Consider the following 27606-nt stretch of genomic DNA (forward strand, 5'->3'; position numbering starts at 1 on the left):
CCTGGATCTCACAGTGACCCACCAGATGTCTCAGGGAGCACACAAGACAGCAAGATGCCTGCTTCCTGTTGCCATTTCTACTTCTAGAACCAGCCTTCTTCTCGAACCAGGAGATAGTCATCAGAACTCGTAAACTTCTCCTCCATAAATTTGTCCCATCTCCTTATAAAGACATCCAGGCCAGACACCATCACCACATCCCATGGCAAGGAGTTCCACAGATTAATTACTCACTGGGTAAAGAAATATTTTCTATTTCTAACTCTCCCCAAACTCAGTTTGAGTGGACATCCCCTGGTTCTGATGACACCAGAGTTTGCTCAGAGTTTTTGTTCAGAGTTTTGCTCAGCCCAGCAAATCCTTGTCCCAATGTCTCCTAATCCATGACTGCCAAAACAGCTGCCATCCCAGCATTACCTGCTCAGACTGTCTCCTCTCCTCCTCAGCTTTCCGGCGCTCCTCCTCTTTCCTCTGAAAGGAGAGTGGATTTCTACAGTCAGAGAAGCATTAAATACCAGAGATGGCTCTAGTTCACTTTGTACAAAGGAACCCTCTCTCCCTCTCCAGGCATTGTGGGACAACTGAGGCAATCACCTCAGGTGGAGGATCAGTGGAGAGTGTCCACCACGCACCTTGGCCACTATCCTTGTTTCCAAGGAAGAAGGGTGCAGAGTGGAAGAGGAAGTGGGAAGGAGAAGAGTCTAGGCTACCACTCTCTTCCACAGTCCCTCTTCTGCTCTGTCCCTCTCTTCCTTTCCCAATCCAGGAAGTGGGAGGTAAAGGAACAGCAATGGAGGTACTGGTTGGCAACCTTCAGTCTCGAAAGACTATGGTATAAGCCTACAGCACCCGGTATTCCCAGGCGGTCTCCCATCCAAGTACTAACCAGGCCTGACCCTGCTTAGCTTCCGAGATCAGACGAGATCGGGCATGGAAAGACTATGGTATAAGCCTACAGCACCCGGTATTCCCAGGCGGTCTCCCATCCAAGTACTAACCAGGCCTGACCCTGCTTAGCTTCCGAGATCAGACAAGATCGGGAGATAGTGTTCAGTATAGGGAGATGGTTGGCAACCTTCAGTCTCGAAAGACTATGGTATAAGCCTACAGTACCCGGTATTCCCAGGCCGTCTCCCATCCAAGTTCTAACCAGGCCTGACTCTGCTTAGCTTTCGAGATCATGGTATAAGCCTACAGCACCCGGTATTCCCAAGTGGTCTCCCATCCAACTACTAACCAGGCCTGACCCTGCTTAGCTCCTGAAATTAGACAAGATCAGGCATGTGCAGGGTAACAGAGGTACTGGATAAGGGCCAAATCCTATTCAATTTTCCAGCACCAGTGCAGCTGTGTCGATGGGGCATACGCTGCATCCTGCAGTGAGGGGGCAATCATGGAGGCCTCTTCCAGGTAAGGGAATGTTTGTTCCCTTTCCTCAAGGCTGCACAGGCACTGGAAAGGTAGATAGGATCAGGCCCTTAGTCACCCACGGCTAGTATCTTTAAAAAAAAAAAAATATATATATATATATATATATATATATATATATATATATATATATATAAAGACAACAGGACATTTGACATTCTGTCTATTTCGACCTAACTTTGTGTCAAGACATTTTTTTAAAACAGAAAAGCAGCATTTTAAAAGTTTATAGATTTAAAAGGGGGGGGGGGTCAGCTGTGTCATTCATCATTTCCAGTGACGTCACAGGTGCTGTCCAATAGGTGCTGGAGATGCTTGTGTCACAGCCAACAGATGGCATTTTTCCCCAACGGCCAAATATTGATGATTAGAAGTTACGAAAATGCAATGTTTCCACATAGACAGCACTGGCTCAGAGGAAGACACCTGAATCCACGGCTGGAAAAGCCAGTGAAGGAAGCAACCAATGGGTGTGTCGCTCCTTTTCGTTACTGGTATAAATGTGGAGCAGCAGCAACTGTTACCCTGCAGGTGCCCGATCTCGTCTGATCTCGGAAGCTAAGCAGGGTCAGGCCTGGTTAGTATTTGGATGGGAGACCGCCCGGGAATACCAGGTGCTGTAGGCTTATATCATGATCTCGGAAGCTAAGCAGGGTCAGGCCTGGTTAGTATTTGGATGGGAGACCACCCAGGAATACCAGGTGCTGTAGGCTTATACCATAGTCTTTCGAGACTGAAGGTTGCCAACCATAGTGCCTTTGCCACATTGAAAGGAGGAGACGCAAAAGGTCACATCCCTACTTCTCCTAACGCTGTGCAGGCAGAATTAACGGCAGAAGTGGACTTCTGAACCACCCTCCCTTCCCATTCCTGTATCGTCTCCAGATTGTAAACGGCTAGTGAGAAAGGGCTTCCTGGGCACCCGTCCAGATGCCAGCCACGCTCACCAGACACCCTCAGGCTGCCCTGCTGGCTACTCACTGCGTCTCTTTCCCCATCCACCTGGAAACGGACGCGCTTCATGATGCCCGTTTTGGCTGCCGGTGTGTCCCAGCGCTGGGGTGTGTGCCAGCTACTGCCCAGCCTGCCTGGCAGCCACTCCAGAGGCTGCTGTTTGCTTATGGAGAGCCGGCTGAGTCACACTTTTAACCCTTTCCAGGCAACTGGCACTCCACAGCATCTCTAGCCCCACTTAAGGGGCCTCTCAGGCCTCGCGGCATCCAGCCCCTTGGATGGAAAGGTGAGAGGACCATTGGCTGCTATCGCCATGACGGTAATGAACCTCTCCTCTCTGTCCTCAGTCCCATCATGGACGGAGGGGGTGCTGGTGACCTTTTTTAGAATTGAGGCTTTGTTCCTCTTGCCTCTGAACATATACAAGCCTAAGAAGCTGTCTCATACCAAGTCAGAGCCTTAGCCCATTGGAACTGTTTGCACGGACTAGCATCAGTGCTCCAGGGTTCCAAGAAGGGTCTTTTCTCAGCCCTACCTGGAGAAGCTGTCGTGGTTTGTACCTGGAACCTTCTGCATGCAAAGCTTGACAACTGAGCAGCGGTCCCTCCCCTGTGTGACCTAAACTGGACAAGGGAACCTTCCGCTGGGCCAACAGGACCTTGTCTACCTCTCCTTAGGAATCTTTCTGTGGTCAGTCGCATCCTCTCTCTTTCAACTCTTGTCCTGAATACCTTTTGCCCTGAATAAATGAGGCCAAATCTGGGTCCCAAAGCCATCTCTCTCCACCTGCCCAGGTGGGTCTTCCACGGAATGTCTGCTCTGGGCAACAAGCCTCTACAGCAGCGATCCTCAACCATTGCACCGTGGCACATTGGTGTGCCACAAATGGTCTGCAGGTGTGCCAATTAGTACAGACATTGGTGGGTGTGAGCCCCCCGCTGGCAGCACAGTGTGCCTTGTCAATTTTCAAAAATCTGCTGGTGTGTCTTGACAATTTTAGCCTCTTGTCAGTGTGCTGTGAGACCAAAACGGTTGAAAATCGCTGCTCTAGATCCATGAAGTCCTTTCCCTGCTCGAATGTTATCAGACCCTCCCCTACACTCCTCGCAGAATCTTCCGTTTTCCCAAGTCCCTTCCATATCCCCTTCCGTCCACCCGTCCCAGAGCTTTGGACACACTCCTGCATGAAACCAAATATTTTGTATACAAAAATACTTTTATTGTTGGGAAAAGGGATACAGGTGTTGCCAAAGAGCACGGGAGGGTGATCGATATGGAAGGGATCCATTGGGGAAAAAAAGATTTCGAGGAAGAGTCGACTCTACACAGTGAGGCCAGACCCCTTTGCTAGGTGGGGGGCAGCAGGGGTCTGAAATCTGTGCATTTGTCTGTCCATTTCTGATCTGGTAGCAGTAGTCAGTACATATTACATCAACTCTGCTGGTTTCCTCTCCTCCTCTTGCCTAGGACCAGCTGTGATTGCTTTTCACGGAGTAGATCTCTGCCGCCTCTGAAAGTTTAGGGAATTATCTTCCTTATACTTCCATGCATTTTGGACGCCTGAGCACAGCACACATCTCTTTCTCAAACTTTCCCCCCATTTCGCTTCCACGGTTCCTCAACCCACCCCCATTTGGGCCTGGAATGAGAAAACTCCAGTTTGTGGCCAAGGACCTGTTCTTTGCTTGATGAGAGCCTGCCTTTGCTTTGCACATCACACTGCTGCGTGGGGTACTTTTTTGCACATTGTTTTGTGCCAGGATCCCAGTCTCCCCACTGCACTTTTAAACAGCCCACCTCCATTCCATGTGTAAACAGTCATCCATCTGCTCTCCCCTTGGGCCCCTGTCATGTTTCCACAGCTGTATCCCCTCCAAAAGGGTGGGGCAGAAGTACAGCAGGCTTTCAGAGTCTTCCCCCCCCCCCAGACAGGTAATTCAGGTTTGGATCTATTTTTTCCTGCTGGTAGTTTTGGGACTCTTATGTGAACCTGAAACCATTCCACGCAGGGCCAGCCACCCTTCCTGTGCAAACATCGGCACAATTCAAAGAACACGTTTTGAAGTCTACCGTTTTGTGACCCACCCAGGATGGGGTTGTCATTCACCTGCTTTGCATCCAGAAGGCTGAAGCTTCAATTCGTGGCATCTCCAGTTACAAACAGCTTTCATGGTCAAATCAGAAACAAAACTAAAGATACACACTGAACTATACGTTTTCTACTTGGGGCTACTTCGGTTTGTCCAGAATACAACAGCAAGGCTTTAGTTGCAGAATTTCCATTTGGCGTCACAGTTTGTTTCCAGGCTCAGTTCAATGTTGGGTTTCAAACTCCAAGACCTAAACAGCTTTTCGACCAGAATATCCAAGGGACGATCTCCTCCTATGTGTATTCACCCACTACCTTCTTCCAACATCTGAGGCTCTGCTCTGTTCCCCATTATCAGAGGCTCAGGCTGGTGGGTAATGCAGGACAGGGCCTTTATGGTGGTAGCTCCCTGCCCTGGAGACTCACTTGATCCTTTCACTATTGCCATTTCAGCACCTAATGAAGACTTGTTCATTTTGTCAGGCATCCCAGTGATACTAATTATCTCCCTGCTGAACTGGTATATGTTGCCCTGCTATTCTTTGCCTGGTTTTGATTGTTCTCAATAAAACTTTAAAGTTTCAACTGTTTAACTTTATTTTTTTTTCCTGTAGAGGTGTAAAAATGGTTTTAGTTGAGTTCGTGAGCTGCCTTGGGAGTCCTTCTGGGGGCCAAATGGCAGGATAAAAATAAATAAATGCGTGCAAGATGCATAAAACCGACACATCCTGGGTTCAATTACTGGCCCCTCTAGCCTAGCACAGACCTGTCTGACCAAGAACAGCTTGCCAAGGTCCTAGGCGGACATGATGTTAAATAAGCCGTTGGTGCACAAGGGGCTTTTTGTACTCAAAATAGCAGTCTCAGGCTGCAGTCCTAACCACACTTTCCTGAGAGTAAGCCCCACTGAACAAAATAGGACTTACTTTTGAGTAGACCTGGTGAGGCTTATGCCCTCAAGGAAGCAGGGACTGAGAACACTTGAGTCACACTGCAGTCCTAACCACACTTTCCTGAGAGTAAGCCCCACTGAACAAAATAGGACTTACTTCTGAGTAGACCTGGTGAGGCTTGTGCCCTCAAGGAAGCAGGGACTGCGAACACTTGAGTCACACTGCAGTCTCAAGGAAAATGGCATCCCTTCGAGTTACTCTCACAGCTTAGTATCCAGAACACTAACTGGCCAAGTAGAGGTGAGGATTTGATCTAGGTTGGAGGCTGGAATGGTAGCCGGGGGGAGCAAGGCACCTTTTGGGGTGCACAGCTGCCAGCAGGGGATGGAACCTACATGGTTTTCAGGAACCCAAATGCTCAACTTTCCTTCTGGGCCCAGGTGCAATCATCTGATCTGAGCCAGGTAACACAGGACTCACCTTCAGGTACCTCTTGCGATTCACATAGATGCGCACCAGGCACCTGACCCTGATAAGGGTTACTCGCAGTCTTCGGTACTTTTGCCTGCAGGATAGAAAGCCCAGGGTGTGAGGTGGGGAAAACTCATGCAAAACCTCAGCAATCCTCTCTGTGATTCAAGGCCACAACGTTAGAGGGAGCCGGGAGAGGGGTACTGGCTGAACCCTTCAAGAGTCCAGGGTCAATCATGGGAAACTAGGACCAAGATCAACTACTGGGGAGCTGGTTACAGCACCAGCTTGGATGCAAGGCAACTTATAGCAGCAAGCTCAGACTGATGCCCCAGCGCTGGCTGGCTAAGCACTTACAGGTAAGTGGCCCTGCAGTTCAGCTGGCATCGTAATTTCCACCCATTCAGAGGAAAGCTGGGGGAACCCTCAAAAGAGCTGGGCCCTGATCTTGGGGAACTTCCTGCTTCCTCAAGGCAAGGTGTGTCGATTTAGAAGTGTTGTTCGACACTGACAAGGGTTCTGAAGAGGAGTCAGGTGACCGCAGATGGTTGGCAACCTTCAGCCTCGAAAGACTATGGTATAAGCCTACAGCACCCGGTATTCCCAGGTGGTCTCCCATCCAAGTACTAACCAGGCCTGACCCTGCTTAGCTTCCGAGATCAGACGAGATCGGGAGATAGTGTTCAGTATAGGGAGATGGTTGGCCACCTTCAGTCTCAAAAGGCTATGGTATAAGCCTACAGCACCCGGTATTCCCAAGCGGTCTCCCATCCAAGTACTAACCAGGCCTGAACCTGCTTAGCTTCCAAGATCAGACAAGATCAGCCATCTGCAGGGTAACAGTTGACCGCAGAGGGAAAATGTGAAAGCCCCATTGGCTCCCTGCCCATGGGCTCTACAGCAATGGTTGCTTCTGCAGATTTCTAAAGGATGGCTCTTCCTCCTCTCTCTTATCATCCACATCATCAGTCCTTGGTCATGACACTGTCCAGTTTATACAGGTATGCACTGCTTAACAACAGGGGTACGTTCTGTAAACCCCGCCTTTAGGCGCATCTGTCATTGCCCAGGCAATTGCTAATGGCAGCCGGGTCATGCCCTAGGATGACTTGTGGCAGCCCTGTATCACACCAGGATGCCTTGCAGGGTTGGGAAACCAAGTTGAATGCAGCTAGCGTGCTCAGAAAATGCACAGAGTGCTAGTTGAGCCAGGAAGGATGCTAGCCTAGGTGAGTTTGGCAGGGCCACCATCGAATATACAGTTTCGTTCACCGGAATGTCAATACGTGGCGCAAATCTGCACCATGGTTGGCTACAGATGTGAGTCAACACTCCCCAACACAACCCCTCCACATAGAGAAATTGTCACAGAGAAGTCACAGAGACCAGAATTCTTCTCCCTCATCCTCCAGTTTTCTATGCAGGAAGAATTTTTTCATACGTAGACAGAGTCATACCAGTCCCCACCTGCACTCTGAAGTGGTACAGCCCAGACACAGGTGGACAGCTTCAAAAAAGAACTAGGCCACGAGTAATCAATGAGGGCAGAGACTCCTCCCCACCCTTCCCCACATGCACAACTTATTTTTAAAAGAGTGCACCTGACGAGGTAGCCACGGGCCCGCGCCTGGATGAGGATGAGCCGGCGGCGAAGGGCGTAGAAGCGCTTCTTTATCAAGAAGCCACGCGTATACCGCTGCAGAGTCATTGCCGCCATGTGGACGATACGGTCCCGCCTGCCCTCCAGTTGCTGGTAGACAATCTCTTTCATGAAGAGCTAAGATGGAGAGTGGGTGGGAAGAAGGAGAGTTATAAAGGACCATGGCAGCAGCTGGCTACCCATTCATTTGCTACACAGATCGATGACCTTTCTGCCAAAGCACTGCAGAAGGTGGTTTACGTTTCACAATAAAGATTTGCAGTCAAAGGAGAGAAACCCCCAATAATGAGATGTTCACAGTCCAGAGTGTCACATCATCACCTGCAAACATGTTTGAGATTGGAAAATGTAAGATCCCAGGAAATTTTCTGGGTCCTCCTTTGGCTCCTGGGGCCCCTTTTTGACCTGGTCCTGGGTACAATTTATCCCCTGCACCCCCCTTGCATGGGTCCTGTTTACAAATTCAAAATGGTGGCTGTACCTTTGTGGCCCCAATGCAGTACATATCAGGGGTGACCGGACACAGTTTCTTCAGCACTCCCACACAGGTCCACCCATCGGGAAGGACGTCCGATCTGATGTCCAACACACAGCGGTACCTGAAGGGGCGGAATTATAGGTGGAGAGTATGGCGTGGACCTCTCTAGGAGTATTTCTCAAGCAAGAGGTCAAACTAAATGACGACACCCATACAGTTTAAATTGAAACGAGATGCACGGAGATGGATTGTAACAAATCAGCTTGGAGCAATCCTTCTTGGGTCAGCCCTGCTCAAAGTCTTCTGAAGCCTTCTGAAGCCAGGTGGGTGGGGAACCATACCTGTCAATGAAAACCTGGAAGGGGATGCGGACAGGGAAGCCGTCCTTACGGATCCGGATGGTCTCTAGAATCCCCGAGTTCCGCAGCTGGCTGGTGACAATGTCTGTCTCAAAGAGATCTGATGCCTGGTGGGAGAAAATGGGTGAGAGAGATTTCTACATGCCAGCAAATGAGCCAATCCATTGGGGGGGGAGGGGGGTAAAAAATGATCATGCAACAGGGTAGAAGGAAGAAAGGGCAAAAGGAGAAAAAGATATGGGGCAGGGGTACGTCCAGTAGTTTAGAACCAGTTTAGAGAGGGTGCCCTAGGACCAAAAGGCAGAATAGGAGCATTCTCGTAAATAAGTTATAATAGGTCTGTCACTCTGTGAAATCTCCATTAAAGGTGATGGCACAATTAGCTTGAAAGACGTGCAAGGAAGCTTGTTCCTGGGTCACACCTGGATTGATACTGTAGAAAAGATGCACCTTAGTCAATTAATCTAATTGGTTTTAATTAATTAAATCTGCACACATTTGCACATGACTGAAACAACAGTTCTGAAGAAAAAAAGCTCTCTCTCTCTCTCTCTCTCTCTCTCTCTCTCTCTCTCCCTCCTTAGATGAGGCATACATGCCTCACAGCAGGTGCCAATTCAAGAGAGGCAGAGCCCAATCCTCTCCACACTTTCCTGAGAGTAAGCCCTATTGGATGCAATGGGACTTACTTCCAAGTAGACAAGTTTAGGATTGTGCTCGCATTCTCTTTCATATGTGAGAGGAGAATGCCTCTTCCCAGATAGCATTTGAAGAAGCATTCCATATATGAGAGAAGGGGAATGCCTCTTTACAGACAGTATTTGAAGCAATATTTCCACATAGGAGAGAAGGGGGGAACGCTCTTTGTAAGGGGTACTTGCCATCTGGAGCTTTTATAAGAATCTATTAAAAATTATTAATGCTTATAGTCTAATTAATCAGGATGTTTTGTTTAGCTAGACCAGGGGTGTCCAAGGTTTTTGGCAGGAGGGCCACATTATCTCTCTGACACTGTGTCAGGGCCGGAGAAAAAAAGAATTAATTTACATCTAAAATTTGAATAAATTTACATAAGTTTACATAAATGAATATATTAAAGATGAACTTATATGAATGAATGAAGGTCTTGCAATAGCTCAAGGTCTATAAAAGGCCTTGTACAAAGCAAGGCTGGCCTTTCCTTTGCTGCTGCTACTGCATCACAGACGTGAAACAGCAAGCAGTGGAGGGAGCCCTCATCCCACAGCTCTCACGAGAGGTCGAACAGTTGCATCAGGTCAGTGTGGGCTCCAGCAAGTCTCCAGAGGCCAGAGGCTCATTGGAGACTGGGGGCTCCCTAAGGGCTGCATTGTGAGTCCTCGAGGGCCGCAAGTGGCCCCAGGGCCAGGGTTTGGGCACCCCTGAGCTAGAAGATTAAAAAGGGATTTTGATGAATTAGTTAGAAGTTTCAGTCCTTGTAAATAAATATGTATCTTATTCTTCTGCCCCTAAGTATGTGTTTTGTATATATATTTTTTGCCCATAAGACTACTGAGTTTTCATGCCAGAGTTGTCCTGCTTATATATCTGTGCTACCTTTTCTTGTCAGCTATTTCTGCAATGACTGGAGAGACATCACAGGTGCTATTACAGGAGGCAACAAGGGATATTCTGGTGGGATAGTTGAGGGGGAAATAGTTTAGGTTACAAGAAAGGAAGTCGAGGTTCTGGGAGAAGGAGGCAGTGAGGGAGAGAGAGAGAGAGAGAGAGAGAGAGAGAGAGAGAGAGAGAGAGACCGGGGAGTTCCCAGCTGAACCCGAAGGAAAAGGAACTCTGATTATCAGAAAGAGCTGTGTCTGACTACAGACAACTTGGCATTAGCAGGAGATGATGAGGAACTAGTTAAACATCCCCCACCCCATCAAATGCTCCAAATATGTACCTTCTTACTGTTGGGCTTGATGCAGCGAACAAAGAAAGGGTTGCATCTGCAAAGAGAAAAAGACACATATATTAACACAGATAGACCTCCATCTACGATCCCTTAAAAAGAAAAAAGCAAAAATTATTTGGGCCATTTCAGTTACATATATGAGTAGAAACTGTGTAGGTTACTAAGTTCATGCTTCACAGACATGTTGGCAGTAATAATAATAAATAACAATAACTCGGTATTTATATACCGCCTTTCTGCTCATCGGATGACTCCTCTGACTTTATTCAAGGCGGTTTACATAGCCAGGCGTTTCTAAATCCCCCAAGGGGATTTTTACAATCATGGAGGTTCTCTCTTTCAAGAACCAACAACATTTCAGAATGGATCTTCCTGGTTTGGTCTCCCTTCTGGCCTCCAGTTCTCCCACGCAGGCTGACAAGCAGCTCCATCTCTCACATGGAAGGCAGCCAAGACGCTTCTTGCTCACACCAAGAGCAGGTGGAATCACTCAGCTGGGCTTGTCAGCTGCTTCAAGGTCTCGCCATTCTCAGCCGTTCAGGGAGCTGCCGGTGTCCTCGAACTGGCGACCTTCTGATGTTATCTTCGGGCTAATGGGAGGCTTCACCCTCTAGACCAGACCCCTCTGGTAATGTAACAGGTAATGTAATGAGAGCCAGCGCAGTGGTTCAGGAGTTGGACTTAGACCTGGGAGATCCAGGTTCAAATCCCCACTCGGCCACAAAGCTTCCTGGGTGACCTTGTGGGCCTGTCACTCTCTCTCTCAGCCTCACCTACCTCAAAGGGTTGTTGTGAGGACAAAAGGAGGGGAGGAACTATGGACACCATTCTGAGCTCCTTGGAGGAAGAGTGATTTTAAAATGTGGAAAAAATATTATACAACAGTGGCGTTTCCAAGGGAAAATGGCACCCATGGCAAGCATTGAAATTGCACCCCTGTCCAAACAGGAAGCCAGGCCTGTCCATCCCACCAAGTGAATTTATTCAGCAGGCTACACGGAGAAAGAGACTCCTGAAACAGGTGCAAAAAGGAATCATTGGTTGTGGTGCAGAAATGGTTTGCAACCTTCAGTCTCGAAAGACTATGGTATAAGCCTACAGCACCTGGTGTTCCCAGGCGGTCTCCCATCCAAGTACTAACCAGGCCTGACCCTGCTTAGCTTCCGAGATCGGACAAGATCGGGAGATAGTGTTCAGTAGAGGGAGATGGTTGGCAACCTTCAGTCTGGAAAGACTATGGTATAAGCCTACAGCACCTGGTATTCCCAGGCGGTCTCCCATCCAAGTACTAACCAGGCCTGACCCTGCTTAGCTTCCGAGATCAGACGAGATCGGGCATGGAAAGACTATGGTATAAGCCTACAGCACCCAGTATTCCCAGGCGGTCTCCCATCCAAGTACTAACCAGGCCTGACCCTGCTTAGCTTCCGAGATCAGACAAGGTCAGGCATGTGCAGGGTAACAGTTGCTGCCGGTGCAGAAATGCACCATCAGTAGAATATGGGTACGACTGTGCCCGGCACCCCCCACAGATGTGGTGGTGCCCAAGGCGGATGATCCCACTTGCCACACCCTAGATACATCCCAGCAACAGGGTTGCATTATACAACAGGCAGGCATATCAACAGAGAAGGATTTATCATCTGCAGCACCCGGGGCAACGAAGAAAGCACATCAGTATCCAGGTTGAATAAGACCCTTGAACAGCATGTCAACAAACGCACACCCAAAACGCACAGTATCAGAATGAGCATCACCGGTCATCATAACTGCGCAGGAGACCAGGAATGAAACCTCAGTGACTCGCCCCCTTTGCGTCGACATCCCCCTCGCTCACCTCTCCATTTTCTCCAAGAGTTCCAAGAGCGACTGCTGGAATTTTGCTGCCACCGTTGGGGCTTTGTACTTCCGCTTGTTGGCGCTGCTTCTTCCTATCATGGTTTCCTGCTGCGCATGGCTGAAGAACAGGTTAGCCACCATCTGGGTCAAACACAGAGCGAGGATAACTGGAGAATGTTTTGGTCATCTTAAGGGGGGGGGGGAATCTGTGCTGCCGGTCTAGTACTGCCCCCCCACCCAAATGCGTGAAATGGCACGAGGTGGGGGAAATGCTCTATGCAGAGAGCACAAACGAAAAGGAGAGCAGATGTGCAAACACACGAAGGAGTCAGACCATTGGACCATCTCATCCAGCATTGGCAACAATGGCTGGCGGCTTCTCTCTGGTGCCTGAGTGGACTTTTCACCCGGAGATGCGAGGGATTGAATCTGGGACCCCTGCAAAGGAGGTGCTCTGCCCTGAGCTACACCTCCAATTGCAAGCAGGTCATGGCCCTTTAGCCACTACATGTATGAGGCTGTAACAGGCATGATTTTGCTAATTGTGGGGGGGAGGGAAGGGCAGAGTCAAGGAGCAAAATTTGTGGGTTTGATGATGGGCCTCTCTATCTTTCCTCCCTGATTTCCAGCAGTGCTAGTGCATTCCCTCTATGCAGAGCTTGTAGGGGTAAAGAAGGCACCTTTCAAAAGCTATCTACAAGACTACACCAAGTCCTAATGTCCAGGGCTGCCTGTTTTCTAATGGGCAGAGGCTCAGTTTCTTTGCAGCTCCGCAGAATCCAACAGGCGTGGCTTTTCCCAGCAGGAAGATAAGAGTGATGAGCAACACCATTCCTGTTGATTTAACTGTTGGTCACGGGGTTGCTAAAACCAGAGAGCCTTGGTTCATTCAAAGCTGGCTTTCCCAGTTTCAACGTGAGCCCTGAATGCCAAGCACTTCGCCAGCCAGCAGCTGCAACTCCTCACCCCTCTGCCACCCCCTCCCCTCTCACACAGAGCTGTACCCTTCTCTAGATCTGCCCAAGACACGTGATCCAAACAAAACCCAGCCCAGACACCTACTTTGGTTCTGCTGTTGACAAAAAGATCCAGGACATCCTGGCGAACTTGATCGTAGTTTTTATCCAGGAACTTGTGCACCTGGGGGGAAAACCCAAAGACTTTGTTATAAGTGCAGAATTTTGGCTCTGTTGAGACAGCTTGGGGGGCAGCAGTGCAGAGCATGCCCCGTTCTGGCCTTCAGTGTTGCCCTCTGCCAACCTGCCCCCCCAACAACTCACCTGGTAGGTGACTTTGCCTGCATAATGCTTAATGGAGAACTCTGGGAGGGGCATCTTTGGCTTGGAGTAAAGCGGGTTGGAGCCGTGGTGGTAGTGACACTTCTGGAGAAACGTGTGATCCGTGGCCTAGAAAGACAGAGGAGTAATTTGGTGGGCTGGTCAATCCAGCAGCATCCAGTGCTGTTCTGCCCAACTTCATCTGGGATGTGCTGGGTTCAAGTTCACCTCCATGGACCGACTGCCTGGCTAAGGACAATCTTTTCCAACCTTTGGTAGCCTGAAAGAATAAGAATCAGGTATAGCACTGGCCCATTTTCAGAAATTCTGGCCCTCTGTTACCCTACACATGCCCTATCTCGTCTGATCTCGGAAGCTAAGCAGGGTCAGGCCTGGTTAGTACTTGGATGGGAGACCGCCTGGGAATACTGGGTGCTGTAGGCTTATACCCATAGACTTTCCATGCCCGATCTCGTCTGATCTTGGAAGCTAAGCAGGGTCAGGCCTGGTTAATACTTGGATGGGAGACTGCCTGGAAATATTGGGTGCTGTAGGCTTATACCATAGTCTTTCCGTGCCTGATCTCGTCTGATCTCGGAAGCTAAGCAGGGTCAGGCCTGGTTAGTACTTGGATGGGAGACTGCCTGGGAATACTGGGTGCTGTAGGCTTATACCATAGTCTTTCAAGACTGAAGGTTGCCAGCCATGGCCCTCTAGTTCTGAGGGCTTTGGGACATGGACAGAGTGCCTCCCCCTAGGAAGAAAAAAGTGTTTCCCCCCTAAATGTGAATCTATGGCAAAGTGCCCCTAAGTATGCACAGAGGAGATTCTCTCCTCCAACAGGAAGCAGATTTTTTGAACACCTATGGAAAGACCAAGTTCACCCCCCACCAGAAGGGTATCTATCACCTGGGGGAAACTGCTTTGGTCGTCCAGGATTCTCAAAATCCCATGAGGTTTCTGGGCAATGAGGTCAATACATGGTTGGTTGTCGTTGAAGGGGATTTCTCTCCACTCAAGCTGCTCCACGATGTATTCCTCCTGGATACAGGACAGAGAAGGGAGGAACTCAGATCGCTACCTTCTGCTAAAGGCACCCGCCTTGCACTCTCAAAAGCAAGGCAGGTGACTCCCTCGGGAGGTGGGGAGGGTGCTGGAAGTCCTGGCCTTACCTGCTCCTCCTTGAAGATGATCTTGTTGAAGAAGAACTGGAGGTACTCATTTGCATAATTGATACACAGCTGTTCAAAGCTGTTGAAGGAAAGATCCTATTCGGGGATGTAGGGAGAGAGATAAAAAGGGCCTCAGGGGCTCCGTGGCAGTTTGCTAATGGGAAGAAAGACCATATATACCGCCTTCTGGTAAGGAACCTGAACTCAACCCTGACTGGGGGATTTGGCCAGGAGTCTAAGGGGCACAAGGAGGCTTGAGCCAAGGACTGGAGGCAGGTGTCTGATGTCCAGAGCCACCCAGGGCAGCTCTCAGACAGACAAAGCTACTGGTCAGGTATTTGCTGTGCCGCCCAGATATTGACCAAAGAGGGCACTGCAGCCCAAACAGATCCAGGAATCCGGGGAACCAGTGTGGGCCTAACTGGCTTATACAACCAATGCTTCAGTTTGGCTTCTCAGTCTGAGCAGCACAAGGACCCCCAGGGCCTTGCCTCACCCCCTGGATCTTCAGCCCAGCTCTGATCATATACATGTCCCTCTTAGAGCCTTCTCTGAATTAGTTCCTTCCTAGTTCCTGTCAAAGCATAGTATGCTGTTACGCTGCCCAAACTATGGTTTGCATTTGCCCTGCTGAGCTGGACGGGCGCACGGGGGGCAAAGGCCAGCACTAAGGACAGAAAGGCAAGACTTTCAGTTTAACTCTGGAGGGAGGCTCCATCCTTCCTCACCTCAAAGCCATAAATATCCAGGATGGCAATGGAGAGACTGTCTTGCTTGGGATAGATGCGTTTGTTGATCCTATCTGTGAGCCAGTTGAAAAGGAGCGAGTATAAGATCTTGGCAATGGCATCTCTGAGGGGGAGGGAGAGAAAACACAAGAGAGGTTAAAAAAAAGCCAGACGGTATCCTAGGAAGTGAAATTCTGCAGGGAGACAGCATCTCCTCACCTGGCGTCAACAGCACTGTCAACAGTGAGGGGAGTGAGAATCTTCTCCCTCATGGTTTCCTGTTGGGAAAGTGGGAAAAGAAACAAGCCTGTAATTCTGTTTCCACTGAGGCTAGTCCCATACCACGACACCTCTTTCCTCATTCACCAGCTCCCTACTGGCTTCTTGATGTCCACTACAGCCAATGGTTTCTTCTTCCCGACCAGGCACTGCTGAGCTCCAAGTAGGAGCATCTGGGACTGGCCAGTGGACCTTGACTTCCTGTGCCACCAGGTCAACTGGCTCGAAGACGGAACTATAAGGCTAGCCAGCAGAAATCTCCAAGCAGAGCCTTCTTCGTCAGCCTCTCAGTCTGAGCAATTTAGCGCTGAAGGAAGCCACTTGATCCCTCCTCAACACCAGCCAGAATTTAATCTTGACTTTCTCTTGCATCTGCCCACTTGCCAGCTGCTCAGATGGTCCTACCTCCCTTGCAGTTCCCTGTCTTGTCCTCTGCCCAATGAACTGTTGCCCTGTTCTCATCCCACCGTGGTCATCCACTCCACTGTGGTCATCTCATCCTCTGCGATGCCTCTTGAGACCTCTAATGCTGCTGATGCCTGGTCCTGCCAATGGCCAGGGCATTTCCCTTCCAAGTCCCTCGACAACCCTGCATGGCTAGTTTTCAGGGCCCCCTTACCGTCACTTTGTAGGTTATGGCTCTCTGCAAGCCCTCAGGAGAGATCTGCAACAGTTCAGCCACAACCCGGATCTCTCCGGCACTCACCACTGAAGCTACCTCCTGGCAATCAGTCTGCAAAACAGCAAATCATGCCACGGTTGCCAAAGTGTGGCTGATCTCATTTTTATGTATCAGTTGTAACTTAAGTAGAACTGGACCGGGTTTTCACGGGTGAATATTTCGGGTGCAAAAAAACACCTGGATTTTTTTAGGTCCTTTGAAGTGTTGTTCAAAAGATCCACAAACCCTTTTATCTTTTGAGTATGATCTTCTTGCTTGATGCCCCTCTCAGCACAGCTTTGGCACATTAAAAAATGTGGCTCTCTGATCCACTCGATGACTTCGCAGTGCCATGTAGCCAATCAGATTTGGCTCTATGACAACATCATGAAGTCAAATCAGAGTGAGGGCTACACTTCTTGCCATCACTCTGAATGAGTGAACATTTTCATACCCTCCTCAAACTATCACAAGAACGCTGTGGGGCATTTTAAGGGGTGCAAAGGATTTTTTAAAATGTACACCTCTCTTTTAGCTCATCCATCCTGTTTAAGCTCACCTCTGTTTTATAAGGCACCTTTCCCATGGCAATGTACAATATAAAAAACAACAGAGGCAATCACAGCTTTAATGAAAGTCTGTCAAAACAATTGCCAGCTAAAATCCCTCCCTGCCTTGTTACCTACAACCACCCGCACCTGATCTTGGAGGTAGAATGTCTCTGAACATGCAAGTTCTAGTTAGCCATCTTACAGCACAATCCTAGGCATGTCTACTCAGAAGTAAGTCCCACTATATTCTGTGGAGCTTACTCCCAGGAAAGTGTGCACAGGACTGCAGCATTAACCCATTTCTGCCCAGCCCATAGGTGTACACATTTGATCCCTGTTGCATATATGCAACACTGGGCAGAAATGACTTAACTAATCTTCTCCATAAGGACATACGAATAGTCCTGTTGGATTTGAGAAGAGGTCCTTCATCATCCTCAGCAACTGCTGCTTACCTCATATTTTTCAAAGTAGACATTCCCCAGGTGGAGGATGGAAGACAGAATCCGGAAGATGCTGTTTTGGTCTTCAGTGCTGAAGCGGAGGATCTCCATGGCGCTGAGCACCCTGTCAAAATCCTCCAGGTCAAACTTGCCAGGGATCTCACAGTTACCTCCCTGCATGGAACGGAAAGGAGGAACCTGCTTCCAAGTGGTCACACACCCAATACAATCGGCTCCCCACTACGGCATAACAGCTTGGGGCTCTCCTCTTCCAACAGGAAGCAGGTAACCTCGAAATCCAATGCTTATCTAGCGGTGGTCATACCTGGTTGAGGTAATAGTATGTTTCTGCGTCCTGAAGGCAAAATTTCCGCTTCAACTGGGCGGGAAGGCCAGCCAGCATCTCATAAAAAATATGGTAGTTCCGTTCACCAGAGGCCTATATAACAAGGCAGGTAAAACAGAAGGATGTTACCCCCCCCCCGAGCAAATAATGACCACTTATCACTAATTGTAACGCGCTTTATGTGGGGCTACCCCTGAAGACGGTTCGGAAACTGCAATTAGTGCAGAATGCGGCGGCCCGTGTGGTTACCGGAGGTAGGCGGTTTGACTCTGTCAGCCCGCTTCTCCAGGGGCTACATTGGCTGCCCATTCGTTTCCGGGCCCAATTCAAGGTGCTGGTTTTGACCTTTAAAGCCCTATACTGCTCTGGGCCAGGGTATCTTAGAGATCGCCTACTCCCGTACAATCTGGCTCGTCCTCTTAGGTCATCAGAGAAGGCCTTTTTACAAGTGCTACCACCTAGGGAGGTACGTGGGGCAGCGGCAAGAAATAGGGCCTTCTCAGTAGTGGCACCAATGCAATGGAACTCCCTTCCCCTTGACTTAAGAATGGCTCCCTCTCTTGAGACTTTTCAGCGAGGCCTGGAGACCCTTCTGTTTAGATAAGCCTTCTGAGTTCATGGCCTTTTTAACATTTTTTAGTATTTTTTACAGGCCTGATTCCTTTAGGACCTGCTGCTCTATGCTCTTTTTTACCTGACTTTTTATCTGACTACTGTTTTTATGATATTGGTCAATGTGTTAATATGCTTTTATCTTTTTTTTACATTATGTTTTAATTTGTTTTTAACCTGTTGTAAGCCACCTTGGGTCCCTTTGGGGAGAAGGGCAGGGTATAAATAAAGTTATTATTATTATTATTATTATTATTATTATTATTATTATTATTATTATTAATGTTGCTTGTGTAAATAAAAAACCTAAGAAATCCAAAATGACTGCCATGGGAAGAAAATACTAAATAATTGATAATTTGCGATTCTTTATCAGCACTCCCAAATCTGTGAGCTGGAGCAGGCTATTTCTGTGCTGCATTATGCTAGGACTAGATTTTGCCCACTATCATTCAGGGCACCTCAAGACCAAGGATGTCTAGTGATGGGCAGGTCTCCCCTCGGAATCAGCTCAGTAGTGATGATCTTTTTCAGAAAATTATCATGCTTCCCAAACGTTCCCTTCTGATACTGAATTTGCAACCACCCCATAGAATGTCATCTATTTGTCCAAGTCGTGGATACTCGTCACAGCACAGGGGAGCGAAGCATAGCCCCTGGAAGCTGGTTTTTGAGACTCCAGAGAACTACACAGTCTCTCAGCTGTTCTCAGCTAGACAAGTACGCAGGCCAGAGAGAAGGGGCAGAGGGAAAAGCACCGAGCTCACCTGAAAGACGACCCTTGATTTCTCCAGAAGGTACTGGGAAGTTATGGCACCGCAAATCAACCCGCTGGAGAGATAAAAACTTAAACATTGTGTGGATCTCTTTGGCCTAGCATCTCAGCACAGTGCACAATTTCATACATCTTTCTTGCAACTGTAGGGCACCAATCCCACGGGAAATCTCACCCCGCTCTCACCAAGCGTTTCCTGCTCAAGAGTCCAAGAGACCCTTCAAAATTCCAGCTTATCCACCCACAGGGCCAAAGTGGGGCTATAGGAAGCTGTTCCCCATTCCCCAGTTCTCAGATTGTTCTCCATTGCACAGCCCCAAGATAAGCTGCTGGGGCTGGAACTTCTGTTGCAGGGTCCTTGTCTCAATCTTGCCTCAAAGCTGACAATTTAATCAGGCTTGGCTAATCCAGAGGGTTCAACACTGACTGCCGATCATGGGGGTCAATGCTGCACTCACTTTTGTGCCTGAAGAGGCCCATGGAGCCTGAGCATTCACAGTTTCAGGAACCTGAATCTTAGCCTCAAATCCTGGAGTTTTTGTTTGAAGTCTCAATGCCCAACAGATATCTGCCAGACCCACATGGACTGCAAAGTAAACGTGCATGGAGCCAGACCGTTCCACATGGATTTCCATCAAAACCATCATATCCTTGTGGGAGAACACACGGTCTCATGAAGCTGCCTTGGCAATGACCCCAACCACCAGCCTCAAGCAAGAGACTAAATGCCCCAAAGTGGCCTTTCGACAATAATGCACAATTTATTTTGCATACTTTGAAACGCACAAACTGAGATCTAGAGATTCACAAAATGGATCCAAACATTGGGCTGGGCTGACAAAGAAAGCTAGCAAAGTAAGCAATAGGTTTTCATTGATTTGATTGTTTTATAAATTCAAATGGGAAAAAATGGCTTTTCTTGGTACAAATGATACAATATTTTTTGGCATACACAAATGGCCTTGACACTGCAAGTCTATCTATGCAGGGATAGCTCCAGACCTGGTGGCTGAGGGCGCATGCCAAATGCTGCCCCCCTTTTACCAGATGATTTGCCAGCCTCTGCTGCCCCCACTGTACAATATTCTAGCTTAGCAGTCTCCTCCCCTCCACTCTGTTCCCCTCTTCCAATCCAGGGAAGTAGAAGGAGAAGGAGTAGTGGAGACAAGCAGAAGGACAAAGATGGCCACCCCACCACCAATCTACTGCCTCAGTTGGCCTCATGAATGGGTTGGCGAATCTAGTTTCTTTAAGGAACTGGAATCTCCAAGGGATCACCATCGACCTAACCAAGCACAACATCAAGTGTCCGCATTTTCTTGAACATATTGCTTTTTTTTTTGTGGGGAGGGGGATTGTATTAGACATGCAGGCTGAAGAGCAAGGGAGAAAACGCAGGAAAGAGACAGGTGTGTGGTTACTTACTCCTCCAAAAAGATTTCCACAAATTTCCCAAACCTGCTGGAATTGTTGTTCCTGACAGTTTTGGCATTGCCAAAGGATTCCAGCAGAGGAGTCGCTTCAAGAATCTGTCTCACCCAGATTTAAAAAAAAAAAAAAAGGTAAAAGGCAACACACACAAGATTGTACATCAGTAAGGACTAGAAACCTGAACAAAAACACAACTCTATAGGCACACCAGACATTGTGCAACAAAACTCTTTGCAGCAGGCAATGAAGAGACAAAACTTAGAACATGCTTCTGACACAAGAGAAAGACACACAGATGGAGAGTAGATCTGTGTAGGCAACTTGTCTTGGTTTCATGCTGGTTTTAAGTCTCCTAAGAATTCTGGGAGTCATAGAGAACACTGAGAATTCTTAGTTGGAGATCTCTAGCCCTCTTCCCCCCCCCCCCCAATTGTGGAAAGGTTCCTTGAGAGAGGAAAAAACACTGCTGTATAGACACAGATTAATTTGCAATGCAATCCTTACATCAGTGTTTCTCAAACTGTGGGTCATGACATATCAGGTGGGTCATGAGCCAATTTCAGGGGGATCCCCATTTATTTCAAAGTGCATTTTATTTTTAATCTATTAGACTTGATGCTTTCATGGTATGTGACTGCATTTGGGGAAAAGTTACAGAACTGTCCTTTTGACAGCTATTATGTATATGCTTTTAACAAAGATAATGAGCGGGGCTTACGCCTTGGTAAGTGTGGATAGGATTGCAGCCTTCGGGATGTTTAGGGAATTTTTTTTTTTAACAGAACTGCTTGGGAAGGTTACAAGGGTTCTTTATTTTAAATAATTTTTAAACTTATACTTATTGTAAACTTTTAATGTATTTAATTAATTGATTTGATCACATGGGGTTGTTAAAAAATGTTCCTGCTAGATGATGTCACTTCTGGCCATGAACATAAGAACATAAGAACAGCCCCGCTGGATCAGCCCATAGGCCCAACTAGTCCAGCTTCCTGTATCTCACAGTGGCATCACTTCCAGATTGATGACATCACTTCTGGTGGGTCCTGACAGATTGTCATTCTAAAAAGTGAGTCTCGTGCTAAAAAGTTTGAGAACCACATGTTAACTAAGTCCCACTGTGTGCAATGGGATTTATGCTCAGCTTATCGTGCCCAGAATTGCAACCCAAGGGATAGATTTGCCACTAGTCCCACAGCCACGCTGATCAGGAGGATATAAAAGGGGCTGAAATTTCTGGCAGGGGGCACTAACTTCAGTGGACAGCAGCCTTTAAAGTCTCAACAAATGTTGTCAGGTCACACCGTTTTGCAGCAAAAATTGCCAGAACACTTCATTATTCAAATGTGGATGAACTTGTGGCAGGGGGTAGCTCACTCAAATCAGAAAAGGAAGGGGGGAGCCCAGCTGTTTGGGATAAGCCCACTTGAGTGCCCATAGCTAGAGGTGTTTGTTAGTTGATCAGCAATAAAAACAAGAGTCACTTTTCATTGTTTTGTACCCTGCACATGCCCAATCTCATCTGATCTTGGAAGCTAAGCAGGGTCAGGCCTGGTTAGTACTTGGATGGGAGACCACCTGGGAATACCAGATGCTGTAGGCTTATACCATAGTCTTTCGAGTCTGAAGGTTGCCAACCAATATCTTTGCATTTTTAGTACAAGAGAACCCTTGGACATGAATTTAAATCACAAAATAAAGCGATTTAAAAAAACATTTTGCATTTTAATTCAACAAATTTTCAAAACAATAACACCATTTTCAAACACCCTTACCCAGAGCCCATTCCTAGTCACACTGCAAAAAAAAAAAATCAAGCCAAACTTTTGCACTGCACACCTCTGTTCCATACCTCTATCTATGGAAGAGCACAACCATGGTTTAGAGAAGGGTGGGAACACCAGCACCAGAGGTTGGGAAGGAATATGGCGTAAGTTGAGTTTCCATTAGGTTTACATTAGACACAAAATGTTTCACCCACTCAGCTCCAGCCCACCTACCACTCACTTGCACAGCTGCCCATCAAATCAGCAGCAAGAGTATCTAGCTGGCAGGCTTCAGGCCTAAGCAAGTGTGGATCTGGCACTTTCCATTTGGGCTTGAAGCCAAGATACCAAAGGACTGTTATGGTGAAAATCCTACCTTCCCCACACAGGGATTGTGGGGTTCCCCATTTGTCCAGAAGGCAGGTTTCCTTCCATCTAGCTATCCCTCACTTTGGACAGTGAAACAAGAACTACAGTTTAAACTCAATTCCTGGGCAAGATGGGCTGGAAGTGAGTGTTGGTTGCCAGGCATTGGGTCCAACCCTTTTTCCTCCATGCAAGTCTGCTTGTCCCTTAACCTCAAAAGGGATGCTCTCTTACATGTCCTGCCACTTTCTGGCTGGTGGTGAAGCTTGAGAGGGCCTTCTCAGTGGTGGCCCCCAACATGTAGATTTCCTTGCCTTGCACTCTATGGCTATCTCCCTCACTGCCAAGTTTGCCAGAGGTTAAGAATGTAAGAAAAGCCGTCCTGGGTCGGGCCAAAAGCCCATTTAGTTCAGCTTCCTGTATCTCACAGTGGCCCACCAGATGCTTCAGGGAGCACACAAGACAATAGCTGCATCCTGTTCCCATTCCCTTGCACCTGGCTTTCTGAGATAGCCTACTTCTAAAACCAGGAGGCTGCATGTACCCAACATGGCTTGCAACCTGTGGCGGACTTTTCCTCCATCAATCTGTCCAGTGCCCTTTTAAAGGCTTCTAGGCTAGATGTCATCACCATATTCCATGGCAAGGAGTTCCACAGATTAATTACACATTGAAGACCCGGCTCTTTATACAGACTGTTTCCAAATTTGACTTTTTTATTCCTCCATATGATCTTGTTTTGCTGTTGGCTTTTTTTTCGTACGGGCAACATTTTTAATGGATAATGTAAGCCTCCCTTGGACACCCCCCCCCCCAAGGGGGAAAGGTGGGATACATTTTTCAAAACCATAACCTTACCTGTTGGGTCGCAGCACGTTTTTGATTGATTGCTGCCAGGTAACGGAGGATCAGCTTGGTAGCCTCCGTTTTGCCAGAGCCACTTTCCCCACTAGAAGCAAAAAAGAGCTGAAGAACCTCTACCAAGACAGCAAGTCAACATAGGCTGCAAACCTAACCACACTTTCCTGAGAGTAAGCCCCACTGAACAAAATAGGACTTACTTCTGAGTAGACCTGGTTAGGATTGTGCCCATAACTGAGCACAAATATAGGCTGGAAGATGGGCTCCTTTTCTTCCCGGAGAGCTGAAGGTGGTTTAACAAACAAGATCACTGCTCAGAGTGAACTCATTAGGATACCATAGGATATCAGAGCAAGTTTCATAGGATAGAATAGGCTATCAGATCAAGTTTCAACCACTTCAACATTCTTTGCAAGAATCCTTAGAGTCAGCAAACATTGGGTGGTCTATCAGTAGGCCAATCAACTACCTGCCCACTCCTGGTGTACATATACCCCCAAAATAGACAGCTCTGGTTTTTATTTTCACATTTTTATATCACCTTTCCTCCAAAGAGCTCGGGGTGGTGTACATATTTCCTCCTCTCCTTTTGTCCTCATAGCAGCCCTGCGAGGTAGGTGAGGCTGAGCAATAGCTACTGACCCAAGGTCACCCAGGAAGCTTCATAGCTGAGTGGGGACTTGAACCTGGATCCTCCAGGTCTAAAACCACTACTTCATCCTGGCTCTCTGCTTTTTATTTCTGATCCCAGTGATGCTCACACAAGGGAGCAAACACCTGGTCCCTTTGCAAACATTCCATCACAAGCTCATGTAAAACTGGAAGTAATTCAGGGTGGGTTTGTGTGGGCTCCGTTGCCCTTGTAAGAAATCACCTCTCAAGCAAAGAGCAGAGCTGGCCCAAGACCTCCTATCACCTAAGATAACACACCAAAAGTCATCTCTTGGTGTTGTGCCTGTGGCCAGCTCCACTGTTACTTCTCCCCTGGATTTAAAAAGGAAGAGCGGAATAGAGTAGGAAAGGAAGTGTGGAGGAAAGGAGAGTGATGTGTTAGAATGTCTCTGATGCTCTAGCCCAGGGGTCTCCAAACATTTTGGCCAGAGGGCCGCATCAAATATCTGGCGTGGTGTGGAGGGCCGGGAAAAAAATTTAAATATAAAATTTAAATAAATAAATTGGAGATGGAACTTAGATGAGTGAATAAATTAATGAATGGGCTCATTCATTCAACCTCTCTGACCTTCAGAACACCCTCCAGACACAATCAGAGCACAGTTCTGGTCATGTTCAGTTGAGTGGGCCAGAGGCTTTCAGAGGACAAGAGATTGGCCGCGGACCGGAAAGAGGCTTGCTGTGGGCTGCATCTGGCCCCCGGGCCGGGGTTTGGAGACCCCTGCTCTAGCCCACCGCTCTCGTCTGCTCCACAATTCCCCTCTTCTTTTTCAAATCTAGGAAGTAGGAGGAGGACGAATGAGAAAGGTGAGCCGCAGGTAGCCCCCACCAGTCCACCTGAGGCAACTGCCTCATTTGGCCTGATGAATGGACCAGACCTAATGACCAGGCAGTCAGCATCTGGGAAAGCTCTTGATTCCTAAAACGGCCTGCAGTGAAGCATATCTACCCAAAGCTCACCTGATAATAATGCACTGATTAAGTTTGGCATCTCGGAGCTTGTTGTAGGCGACATTTGCAATTGCAAAAAGGTGGCTGCAAAAGAAAGAATTTTTAAAAAATGGCTGGCCGCTGCTTTGAATGTGTGACATCGATTGACATGTCCTTGGCTACTGGAGCTAGAAATGTACTCCTTTTTGAAGCCGAAAACAAAGATTCCTTCTGCTTCTGCAGACTTACGGAGGGTTCTCTCCCAAGGATTTTCCTTCATACCGCATGACGTGATCCGTCCCATAGATGTTGAGCATTTTGTAGGGATTCACGGACACCAGGATGCTGCCTATGTACGTCTGGGAAAGGGAGAATTCCAGAGGAGAGGAATGAGCAGATGACGATAGGGAAGCACCAGGACACCCCAATTATCCTACCCTCACCCCCTCCTCTGATTATCCTGCCCTGCAGGGCCTCTGAAAGGAATTTTATCAGGGAGTACAAAGTTTCTTTTCGGCCCCTTCCCTTCTCCACTGGATCATAATTTCATACTATCACTGGATAATAATTTCTACCAATTACAATATATAAAAACTATGTAGGCTTGTCCAAAATGTGAATGCTAGCCTTCACACAATATATGCAAATGTTTGCAGCAACGCTTACCCTGCACATGTCTGATCTTGGAAGCTAAGCAGGGTCAGGCCTGGTTGGTACTCAGATGGGAGACCGCCTGGGAATACTGGTGTTGTAGGCTTATACCATAGTCTTTCAAGACTGAAGGTTGCCAACCATTTTCCTGAGATCCCAGGAAATTTCCAGCTCCCCTCCTTTGGTTCCTGGACCCATTTTTGACTCCAGACGCAGGCGGGCTATACCCCCTGCAGCCCCTCTCATGAGCCCTGGTGTGATCGCAAAATGTAAGATCCCAGGAAATTTTGGGACCCCTCTTCTTTGGCTCCTGGACCCACTTTTAGACCCTGGGCACCATTTACCCCCCTGTACTCCCTACCATGAGTCATGCTGGTCTGTTTTTTCAGCTGTACATTTGCACACATGCAAATTATCCCTGTGAAGTAAAGAAAACTGAGAAAGAAGGAGTGGCCCAAGTCAGTTTCATGAGAATCTGAACCAGGATCTCCCCCGTCCCAACAATTTAACCACTACACCACACCACTGCGGGCACTTTCCTGGTTCATAAGCATTGGAGGAAACATGCAAAAGAAGTTAAATGTAGGTGACCAACTTACATAAATTATTCCCCGCTCGAACCTTAGTTTGAGGTTGTGAAGCACCACACTTTCTTGCAGGTCCCTAAAATATGCAGAAAGAAATAAAATAGTTACCCAACATCAGCTGTAAACAAATCTTTGCCAGTAGCACGATACTGGGCTGGATAGATCAAGGCTCACACGATCTTTATTAAAACAAAACAAAAACACCGTTTCCCAGAGCAGAGGGGGGTCCAGCTGATTCTAGGAAGCCCATCAGCATGAAGGCAACAGCTCACCCCTGCTGTTTTTCATGTTCCCTCCACAGCTAATCTGTGCCCCACAAGTTGGAGGACATATAGTGCTCTGAACATGGAGATTCAAGGTAGCCTTCTGTAGTTCTCTCTTCCTCTATTAATTTGTCTAATTCGCATTTAATGCCACCTAAGCTGCTGAAATGGAGATGCCCGCGTTGGCTCAGTCATGTCATGAGAATGGATGATGGCCAGATCCCAAAGGATCTCCTCTATGGAGAATTCGTGCAGGGAAAGCGCCCTACAGGTAGACCACAGCTGCGATACAAGGACTTCTGCAAGAGGGATCTGAAGGCCTTAGGAGTGGACCTCAACAGGTGGGAAACCCTGGCCTCTGGAGGCAGGCTGTGCAGCATGGCCTCTTCCAGTTTGAAGAGACACTTGGCCAACAGATTGAGGCAAAGAGGCAAAGAAGGAAGGCCCATAGCCAGGGAGACAGACCAGGGACGACTGCACTTGCTCCCAGTGTGGAATTGATTGTCACTCTCGAATCGGCCTTTTCAGCCACACTAGACGCTGTTCCAGAACCATCATTCAGAGCGCGATACCAGAGTCTTTCGAGACTGAAGGTTGCCAACAACATGGTCTCATGGGTGTCGTCGCATTCTCCACTCCCCCCATCTTGGTTTCCTTTCCCCTAATCTCAAGGGCCCCCAAAACATGTTTGCCTTCAGGCATTGACTGGAACGTATCCCTGCAACAGTTACTCACTCCAGCTGGGTCATGTCGTCCACACCATTATCTTCTTGCGTTTTGCCAGTCGCAGACTGCAAGTTGTGGATGGTGTGCATCTGTATTCGGGCAAGAAGACGAGAAGCTCAGCAGCGAATGCAAGGAGACAAATTATCCAAGGCACTGGCAACACAAAAGGGTCGGGTTTCCTTCCAAACAACCAGGAGTCTTGTGGAGCCTTCAAGAATACAGTCTGATTGTGTCACCATCGACTGCAGGTGTGCCTGTGGTTTATCCTTCTGGACAGTGGCGTCACGAGGGTTTGCATCACCTGGTGCGGGAGGCCAGTGTGTCACCCCATGATGGACAGTGGGCGAGGCAGTGGCCCAGGCGGTGGGCTACCTTCAAAGTGCAGGAAAACATTCAACTATCTGA

At 48.0% G+C, this 27606-nt stretch overlaps 1 protein-coding gene and 6 pseudogenes across 1 annotated transcript in view; 2 read left to right on the forward strand and 5 right to left on the reverse strand.

Annotated features, from left to right (window-relative positions):
• MYO15A (myosin XVA) overlaps positions 1-27290 on the reverse strand; it is a 69426-nt gene extending 42136 nt beyond the window's left edge. The window contains exons 1-22 of the mRNA XM_066640863.1: positions 27211-27290; positions 26225-26288; positions 25224-25333; positions 25005-25079; positions 23365-23460; positions 20374-20481; positions 18941-19004; positions 17541-17654; positions 17228-17389; positions 16180-16293; positions 15501-15559; positions 15282-15405; positions 14554-14649; positions 14291-14422; positions 13385-13510; positions 13167-13244; positions 12103-12245; positions 10254-10299; positions 8315-8439; positions 7977-8094; positions 7437-7612; positions 5845-5929 (exon numbers count right to left, since the gene is read on the reverse strand). Of these exons, the coding sequence (XP_066496960.1) occupies positions 5845-5929; positions 7437-7612; positions 7977-8094; positions 8315-8439; positions 10254-10299; positions 12103-12245; positions 13167-13244; positions 13385-13510; positions 14291-14422; positions 14554-14649; positions 15282-15405; positions 15501-15559; positions 16180-16293; positions 17228-17389; positions 17541-17654; positions 18941-19004; positions 20374-20481; positions 23365-23460; positions 25005-25079; positions 25224-25333; positions 26225-26288; positions 27211-27290 (2295 nt within the window). The remainder of the gene's footprint in view (positions 1-5844; positions 5930-7436; positions 7613-7976; positions 8095-8314; positions 8440-10253; positions 10300-12102; positions 12246-13166; positions 13245-13384; positions 13511-14290; positions 14423-14553; positions 14650-15281; positions 15406-15500; positions 15560-16179; positions 16294-17227; positions 17390-17540; positions 17655-18940; positions 19005-20373; positions 20482-23364; positions 23461-25004; positions 25080-25223; positions 25334-26224; positions 26289-27210) is intronic.
• LOC136633927 (5S ribosomal RNA) lies at positions 950-1072 on the reverse strand (annotated as a pseudogene).
• LOC136633747 (5S ribosomal RNA) lies at positions 1935-2054 on the forward strand (annotated as a pseudogene).
• LOC136633741 (5S ribosomal RNA) lies at positions 6418-6540 on the reverse strand (annotated as a pseudogene).
• Positions 11358-11480, reverse strand: LOC136633974 (5S ribosomal RNA; annotated as a pseudogene).
• Positions 11510-11624, reverse strand: LOC136633909 (5S ribosomal RNA; annotated as a pseudogene).
• LOC136634116 (5S ribosomal RNA) lies at positions 21865-21982 on the forward strand (annotated as a pseudogene).
• Positions 27291-27606: the final 316 nt, after the last annotated feature.

Source organism: Tiliqua scincoides, chromosome 13 (assembly GCF_035046505.1).
Source record: "Tiliqua scincoides isolate rTilSci1 chromosome 13, rTilSci1.hap2, whole genome shotgun sequence".
NCBI lineage: Eukaryota > Metazoa > Chordata > Lepidosauria > Squamata > Scincidae > Tiliqua > Tiliqua scincoides.